The 9591-nt window shown below is 45.4% G+C and overlaps 1 protein-coding gene across 1 annotated transcript; it reads left to right on the top strand.

Moving 5' to 3' along the window:
- Nucleotides 1–817: 817 nt before the first annotated feature.
- On the top strand, nucleotides 818–3979 carry LOC311060179 (ubiquitin-like modifier-activating enzyme 1; the record flags this gene model as incomplete). Its single annotated transcript, XM_084078311.1, has 1 exon — nucleotides 818–3979. The coding sequence occupies one exon, from the start codon at nucleotides 818–820 to the stop codon at nucleotides 3977–3979; it is 3162 nt and encodes a 1053-aa protein (XP_083934437.1).
- Between the last annotated feature and the right edge of the window lie 5612 nt (nucleotides 3980–9591).

Below are 9591 nucleotides of genomic sequence, written 5' to 3'. Positions count from 1 at the left end.
ATATTGATTCATAGATACGTCACAGATGACTGACGTGATACACTTACCCAAATATAGAGTTCCCCCCGGCCTGCAGAGATATGCACTCTACTGAGTGCATCTTTCTAGTACTGAACTCTAGTATACTATGACGTCAATCATCTATGACGTCAGTACCCGTTGTCAGAGTACTTGGAGGCCAGTCTGTGACGTTGTGTATAACGTCAGCACTATGACATCAGTACTACCCATAGTACTGATGTCATAAACTATGACTTAAGTTATGTCTATATTTGGGCATATACTGCAGAGACAGAGATACACAGACAGACAGTTCCTGGAATTCATACAGACATTACCTAGATTTTTTAGGCTATTCAAAACAAATCATGCGCATAGTTAAGAAAAATTGTCATGCAACCAGTTCAAAAAGATGTCAGTGCTCACTGCTCACAGTAGCCTACATTACACTCAAGATCAACATGCATAAACATTACGTTGACTTCCCAAACAACTAAATGAATTACTATGACGTGACGCCATTTGGTCACAGCTGGTGACATCACACTACACCATGTCACCTCTCAATTTATTGTAAGATGAGACAGGATATTGGGACTGCTTTTCTTTGTGGATTTAGTCAGCGAGTAGACGCACTGCAGAACAGCCAGCCAAGCAATTGTCCAGCTCTTTTCGGGTATTTAACCCTGACAAAAGGCTTCTTAAGTTTGACATTACTTTTGCTGTCGAGTTGGGAAGTTGAGTTGATTTCTTGCCCCGAAAACGAGGTGTGTTTGTTTTTTGGTACTACAGATCAGGCCGAGTAATAACATATGTAATGTCCAGCTTCTCACTGTCCAAGAAACGTCCACTGTCCAAGAAACGTCACTTGTCAGGAACAGGGGAAAAGACAGGCTCCTCCTCTAACTCTGTCAGACCTGAACTATCCCACACACCTGCCAAAGGCATGGCTAAGAATGAAAGTAATAATGAGATCGATGAAGGCCTGTACTCCCGACAACTTTATGTACTGGGCCATGATGCTATGAAGCGCATGCAGAACTCCACTGTCCTCATCTCTGGCATGAGAGGGCTTGGAGTGGAGATCGCCAAGAATGTCATCCTGGGAGGAGTCAAATCTGTCACTGTGCACGACCAGGGTGTTGCAGAGTGGAGAGACCTCTCCTCACAGTTCTACCTGCGGGAAGAAGACCTGGGTAAGAACAGGGCAAAGGTGAGTCAGTCTCGTCTAGCTGAGCTCAACAGCTATGTCCCCGTGGCAGCCTACACCGGAGCACTCACAGAGGACTACCTGACTCAATTCCAGGTGGTAGTGTTGACTTACTCCACTCTGGAGGAGCAGCAGCATGTAGGTGAACTCTGCCACAGCAAAGGAATCAAGCTGGTCATCGCAGACACACGCGGACTGTTTGGCCAGTTGTTCTGCGACTTTGGTGAGGAGATGGTGGTGTATGACACCAACGGAGAGCAGCCTCTAAGCACCATGATCGCCATGATCACTAAAGATACTGCTGGTGTTGTGACATGTCTGGATGAAGCTCGTCATGGGTTTGAGAGTGGAGACTACGTCACCTTCACTGAGGTTCAGGGTATGATGGAGCTTAACAACTGTCAGCCTGTTGAAATCAAGGTTCTGGGTCCTTACACCTTCAGTATCTGCGACACAACTGGCTTTTCAGATTACATGAGAGGGGGAATTGTCTCGCAGGTCAAGATGCCCAAAACATTTGCTTTCAAGTCCTTCTCATCGTCCATGTCTGAGCCAGAGTTTATAATGACAGACTTTGCTAAATTTGATCGTCCGGGACAGCTGCACGTGGCCTTCCAGGCTCTCCACTCCTTCCAGAAGAAAAACAGCCGCCTTCCTAAACCCTGGAACCAGGCTGACGGTGTTGAGCTAGTGACATTGGCTAAGAACGTGAACTCTGCCCACATGGGGTCAGCTAAAATGGAGCAGCTGGATGAAGCTCTCATCAGGAAAATGGCCTTTGTCTCTGCTGGCGACCTGGCACCCGTCAACACCTTCATTGGTGGACTGGCTGCACAGGAAGTGATGAAGGCGTGCACAGGAAAGTTTATGCCCATTATGCAGTGGCTGTACTTTGATGCCTTGGAGTGCCTGCCTGAAGAGGAAGATATAGTCCTCCCAGAGGAGGATTGCACTCCCAGGAACTGTCGTTATGATGGCCAGATTGCAGTGTTTGGCACCAAGCTGCAGGATGCACTTGCCAAACAGCGCTATTTCCTGGTTGGGGCCGGTGCCATTGGCTGCGAGCTGATGAAAAACTTTGCCATGATGGGACTGGCCAGTGGTAATGGTGAAGTCATTGTGACAGACATGGACATTATAGAGAAATCCAACCTCAACAGACAGTTCCTCTTCAGACCCTGGGATGTTACAAAAATGAAGAGTGAGATAGCGGCAGCAGCAGTGAAGCAGATGAACCCATCCATAAAAATCACAGGTCACCAGAACAGGGTGGGCCCTGACACTGAGAGTGTATACAATGATGACTTCTTTGAGAGCCTTGATGGTGTGGCAAACGCGTTGGACAACCTTGACGCGCGTAGATATATGGACCTCCGATGTGTGCACCACCGCAAGCCCCTGCTGGAGTCTGGCACTCTGGGCACCAAGGGCAACGTGCAGGTGATCATCCCCTTCCTCACAGAGTCCTACACCTCCAGCCAAGACCCTCCAGAGAGGTTCATCCCCCAATGCACCCTCAAGAGTTTCCCCAATTCTATTGAACACACACTGCAGTGGGCCTGTGATGAGTTTGAGGGACTGTTCAAGCAGCCAGCAGAAAATGCCTTGCAATACCTAACAGAGCCCAAGTTCACGGAGTCCACTCTTAAACTACCTGGAGCTCAGCCTTTGATGATGCTGGAAGGTGTGTATAAGAGCCTGGTCACAGACTGCCCCCATAGCTGGGCCGACTGTGTAGCCTGGGCACGCAATTACTGGCAGTGCCTATACAGCAACAACATCCGCCAGCTACTACACCACCATCCCCCAGATCAGCTCTCCAGCTCTGGTCTCCCCCTCTGGTCTGGCCCAAAGAGATGTCCCCATCCCCTAGACTTCAGCACTAACAATGACCTGCATATGGACTTTATAATGGCAGCAGCCAACCTATTTGCCCAGACATATGGTCTGCCTGGCAGCACTGACCGTGCAGCAGTGGGCAAGATCCTTCAGGACGTCAACATGCCGGCCTTCACTCCTCAGTCCTCACCCGTTTCCGATGTTCTCTCTGTTGACGACTCCCGACTAGAAGAGCTGCTGAAGACTCTTCTCCCATCCCCAGACTCTTGCTCCCACTTCAAACTCAACCCAATTGTCTTTGAGAAGGATGACGACACCAACTTCCACATGGACTTCATTGTGGCAGCGTCCAACCTGAGAGCAGAGAACTATGAAATTCCCCATGCCGACAGACACAAGAGCAAACTGATTGCTGGCAAGATCATCCCTGCCATCGCCACCACCACCGCCTCAGTGGTAGGCCTGGTGTGTCTGGAGCTCATTAAACTTGTGCAGGGACACAATAAGCTGGAGTCCTTCAAGAATGGCTTCATGAACCTTGCACTCCCTTTTTTCGCCTTCTCTGAGCCCATCGCTGCTTCCAGCCAACAGTACTATGAGATTCACTGGACATTGTGGGATCGATTTGAGGTCAAGGGAATACAGCCCAGTGGTGAAGAGATGACACTCAAACAGTTCCTTGACTATTTCAAAAATGAGCATAAGTTGGAGATCACCATGCTTTCTCAGGGATTGTCCATGGTCTACTCCTTCTTCATGGCTGCTGCCAAACTCAAAGAGAGACTGGACCTGCCGATGACTGAAATTGTGACTAAGGTGTCCAATAAGAAGTTGGGTAAGCACGTGAAAGCCCTGGTGTTTGAGCTGTGCTGCAACAACCTCTCAGATGAAGACGTGGAAGTGCCCTACGTCAGATACACGATCCGCTGAGCTGCACCCTGAATTTGCACACATGGGAGAAGCCATGCAGTTATTAGACCCTGTCTTTTTCCCTCTTTTTTTTATGGTTTATGCACAGGGTCCTCATAGGAACTTTCTTTCTTTCCATCTTTCTTTCTTTCTTTCTTTCTTTCTCTGAATGTCTGAAAAAACAAGTTAACATGAATATGTAAACAAACAAACAAAAGAAAACACTGGTAATGGTGTCAAGTGAATCTATGAAGCAAAGCTGCAGCATCACTTAAAGGCAATATAGTCACAAAATAAGAACCTGTGGAAAATGTCCAAGCTGGTATCAAATCTGTCAATGCTCAACAGCATTCGATGAAGTTGCATGGAATTACACTTATTGGGTATTTTATTTGATCAAATAAAATAGAGTACAAGTTTGCATCACACGTTTTTCATCATGCATCACAATTTTATACTCTCTCTTTGCTAAGCATCGGTCTGAAAAACATTGATGACCCCTGTCCTAATGCGTTTAATTTTAAGGACAATTGGCTTGATAAATATTTTTCATTATATTATAATGCTCTTAAAGCTTGTAAAAATGCAATAAAATTGTATTTTGGCTCAACTTAATTATTCAGCCACCTGCTTTTAGCGGTAGGCAGATAATACGACTGCTGTTGGAATCACCACTGGCGAGCCTCGGCTCATTTTATTTAATGGCAGGAACAGTATCTCTCGCCACCTTCTGATGGCCTACATTCCACATTCCTACAGTATCTCTTCCCCAGCTGAGTTTGTTTTGTCTGGGAGTTAATCATATCCCTTGGACATTGTTTCTGCCATTCATAGATGTCAAACGCACGCACGCACGCACGCACGCACGCACGCACACACACACCACACCACACCACACACACCACACACACACACACACACACACACACACACACACACACACACACACACACACACACACACACACACACACACACACACACACAATATTTGACCTCCTATAATTAGTTTCCCTTTCCATCTTCCAATTATTTGCTGATATGGGGGATTCTTGAATAAACGGCCCCCACTCAAGCCTCACTCCCATTCAGAGGGTCTCTTCTCAGACGCATTGCCGTTGGCTCTTATGGTGTCCGCTGGGACCAGCCGTTACAAAATAATTAGGCTAATTTGAGTTCATGTACTATGCAGGCCTATTACAGCCACTGTCCAGACCTCCACACCAAGCATATGTATTCATAATGCTATTGCTAGCTAGCAGAGGACTTTTAATCACTTTCATCCTGGCATTTTTCTTATATGCCCACATTTGCCCTAGTTCACAACACAGCATCACGGCTTGTCGTGAGCTTGTAGATCGGCTATTCTCACTAGTGGTTAAAGGGCAAGACCACTTTGGTAGAGGTTTGGGTTGTGTAGTTACCTTGCTATGATGTAACTCCAAAGGTGGACAAGAAATCTAAAAATATTGCTCCATTGATTAGAAATTGATAATTCAAAATATGCTCCTCATTGACTTACATTGTACGGTAAAACAGCTCTCAAAGTCACTCTTTTAGCACATGAACAAATGCAAACAAGGTTGATTCAGACAATATATAAACCCAGTACTGTTTGTTTGTCCAGCGCGGGGTTTCTTAATGGCAAAATCAACAGTAAGTTACATTTGTATTAAAAAAAGAAACAGTACTGGGTTTTGTGATGTTCTATATTGTCTGAATCAACTTTGTTTGCGTTCGTTTATGTGCTAAAAGAGTGACTGTTTTACTGTACAATGTATGTCAATGAGGAGCATATTTCAATTTTAATCACTGGAGCAGTTATTTTTGATTTCTTGTCCACCTTTGGAGTTACATCATGGCAAGGTAGCTAAACAACCCAAACCTCTACCAAAGTGGTCTTGCCCTTTTAAGTTGAGCCCTAATGTGTTTTCACTGTGGGAAAAGCACTGAGCTTGCTTCATGACTCTGAGAAATATATTAAATACTGTGGGAATATCCATGACCTCTGTAACTGCTTCTATTGTGCTTAGTGCTTAGGCCTACAGTATATAGATTCTAGGGATGGGACAATATGAAAATGACATGTCATGATTATTGTGGGAAAAATAAATAATCATAATCAAAATATTCTTAAAACTTAAAATGGCACTTTTGTTAACCACTTGAACCCCCAGCATCCCCATTCTGGGGGGAACGTTTGCCATAAATTGCCAAAGAAATGCGTTGCAACACGCTTTTGACGAATTGATTTGTGTAGACTGAAATAAGAGCGTACCAAATGCACTCTTTACAGGTTCATTTTAGTATAAAGGGTTTAAGTGCATTTGCAGCTCAAAAAAAGCTAATTCCTAGTGTATGATGGAGGACAATTTCACGATAAATTAAAATCTCTGTGGTCCGATTATTGTGTTTTTTTTATCACGACAAACGATAACGGTTATCGTCCCATCCCTAAGTAGATTTAGTGAGATCATGTATACTGTTCATGAGCGCTGCGGTATCTTTGGTTGTGTATTCACATTATCCATTAATGCTGGCTCTAGAGCTCCAGGGTTGCTGAGGGGGGACAGAATGGAATATATCCAGGCTGAGCAAGCAGCTGGATGGGGTGAAATCCCCAAGCTGGTGGAGCTTTACAAGCCTTCTGGTGAAACCAGAGCAGGCTAACTCATCAGCTGCAGCTGTCCGACCGGTGCACGCAGAATGATGGGGCATCCAGGGGGAGCTGTTCAAATTGGGCTTGTTATGCACCCTCATCACCCTCAGGGGACAACTAACTATGATAGTGATGGAGGGGTGGAGCAGGGGTGGGTATCGGTTTAAATTCCAATGCTGTGGTTACTCCACCACTTTCCTCAACACAAAACATACATATTCTTTGCAACTGCAAGTCCACAGTAACACTCTCTGTGCTTTGTTTTTGCTTAAAGTTTGCAGGGTAACCCTGGAGGGACCCGGGTACTCTTTCCATCTAAATATAGATGTGCCCTTTATACACCATACATTTAGTTGGTCACAATCGGTTGGTGCGTGACGTGAGATGCTTAAGCTACATGGGCCCATTTAGACTGGCTAAATCCAGCCTAAAGCAGATCTATGCCATATCCAGATTGGAATCCGATTTGTTTTATGAAGTCTGAACAGAGACACATCACATGGAATCCGATTTTTACAAATCCGACATGAGCCACATTCAGAGGTGGTTTCAAATCTGATTTCTAAAGATGCGTCTCAGTCTGAACGCAGTAATATGCTCTAACCACCTAAGTCGCATATCAAACTGTCCTAAACGTCACTTCCAGTGCAACCCGAGCGCCACTGACGTAATTACAGAGCGCGAGAATTGATTTTGATTTACGAGAGCGCAAGGGATGTAATGAAAACAAAACAATAGTGCAGCATAAGTTTTACCAGAAGAAATGGCGAGCAGCATTCAGTGGACAGTATATTCATGACGCCTATACGTCGTTACCACGGTAACCAAAGCAGATATGTTGACTCAGCTCAGGGCGGCTTTGGGTTGATGTTGTTTAAATCAGTCCTAACACAGATCTGTGACAGATCCGATCTGGTCACTTGCAAATGCAGTGTGAACAGTTAGGCCAAAAGATCGGATTTGAGAAATAAATCGGATTTGACTGGATTTGACTGCAGTCTAAACGGGGCCTTAAGACCCTCTGCTGTCTTTTCACCTCCAAGATCCATCTTTCTCTCTCTGCTTTCTGTTTCCAGGGAAACAGCACTCAGGCCGCACAATGTTTCACAGAGAGTGGAATATGAAGTGATAACAAAGAGAAAAGAGGAAATCGAGGAATGGGGGGGTTAAGAGAGACATATATGTCTGAAATTAAAGCAGGCACAAAGATGACAAGCCGTGCATCATTCCCTTTCACCGCACAGCAGCTTTGCATTTATAGCAACTTGAACAAAGATGTGGCATTCATATTTATCCTCTCATGCTATGTCAAGCAAAAAACAAACAGTCATATGCATATGACAATTTTTAGATTATTATGTTCATCTTAAAATCCCTTCTGTGCATTATACACATGTATGTGTTATTTGATACCAATCTGATGGAAGCTGCTAGAACATCTTGCAGAGAGAGTGCAAAGATATTCACTGAGTCAATCTAATGTTTATTAATTATGTATGATACATTGCATAACCATCCATCCATGAAACAACAAACATGGCGTGGGGCTGAGAGTCTGTGCAGAATGTAAAAGGGATGTGAAAACCTGACAAAGAAAGGACCTCTACCCAAAACGGATTCCTTCAGTGTTTATTTTTTTAAAGCCCCCCAGGCTTGCTGTTCATCTGCACTGTGGAAGAGCTGCGATCGACAGTGACTGACATGTGCGAGGAAAAGTTGACTGCGGCTGCCCCGAGAATCCCTGATGGGTGTGTGTGTGTGTGTGTGTGTGTGTGTGTGTGTGTGTGTGTGTGTGTGTGTGTGTGTGTGTGTGTGTGTGTGTGTGTGTGTGTGTGTGTGTGTGTGTGTGTGTGTGTGTGTGTGTGTGTGTGTGTGTGTGTGTGTGTGTGTGTGTGTGTGGGGGGGGGGGGGGGGGCGGGGGAGTATGTTGTTATAGGCTGGGGGGAGGTACCTCATCCAACATGTATGAACTGTAGGATTAACGGTGCACATGGGTATATACAGTACAGAGGCATGCCTCACTGGGTGTGCTTTTCTCTGCTGCTGTTGCATCACAAGCTGTCTTATCTGACAGAGGGAGTGAATTATAGCCAGTATGAAGGAATCCTAATTCCATTCTGTGTGTGTGTGTGTGTGTGTGTGTGTGTGTGTGTGTGTGTGTGTGTGTGTGTGTGTGTGTGTGTGTGTGTGTGTGTGTGTGTGTGTGTGTGTGTGTGTGTGTGTGTGTGTGTGTGTGTGTGTGTGTGTGTGAGTGAGGGTCTCTTTCACACACGCATACACCTCACATTTGTGTGTAGACCATGCAGAATTCATAGTAGAATCATTGTTGTGTTCTGTACACTGCATAAGTGGAACAACATTTATAACAGTGACCAATTAATGTAAATAGGAGGCTGTTGGTTCATGTTGTATGTAGGTCCACATTCACTGTACTGTGTTTTGTTTTCTATGCATGTATGTGTTTTCAAAGCATACGCGATGTAGCTCCCACTGTGAACACCCCATACCCCATACACCCCTCCCCCTGGCGTTCGGAGACTTAAACCGCTCTGCAATTCGATTTGGGAGTATCGGCGAGCAAGATGGCGCTCTTGCTGTCAGCACCCCGGACAGCTCCCGCTATCATAGCGCAACAGCCATGATGAGAGAAAATAAACTGATTAAGATATTCGTAGTGGCACGACACATTGGTGATATTATCATCGGACAGAGCTTGCGGATGAGTTCGGCCGTGAGTGGAGGTGGAATGATGCTCCGTCAGCTCCGGACCTGTTATCCACGGTTTGGTGCAAAGAGAGGGGAAATGAATCTGTTGTACAGTGCCGGATCTAGTTGATTGAAATGAATCTGTACAGTGCCGGTTCAAGCTGATTGCTACGGCACTTTTTTGCCGCCCCCTCTATAGCCTACAAGAGACCATCTAGTAGCCAATCTCTTGGACTTTAAATCGGAAAAATACCAGGGGTTCCAGACAG

Source organism: Gymnoscopelus microlampas, assembly GCF_963454915.1.
Source record: "Gymnoscopelus microlampas genome assembly, chromosome: 14".
NCBI classification, from domain to species: domain Eukaryota; kingdom Metazoa; phylum Chordata; class Actinopteri; order Myctophiformes; family Myctophidae; genus Gymnoscopelus; species Gymnoscopelus microlampas.
The sequence above is the reverse complement of the archived record's forward strand: the minus strand, read 5'-3'. Positions and strand labels throughout refer to the sequence as shown.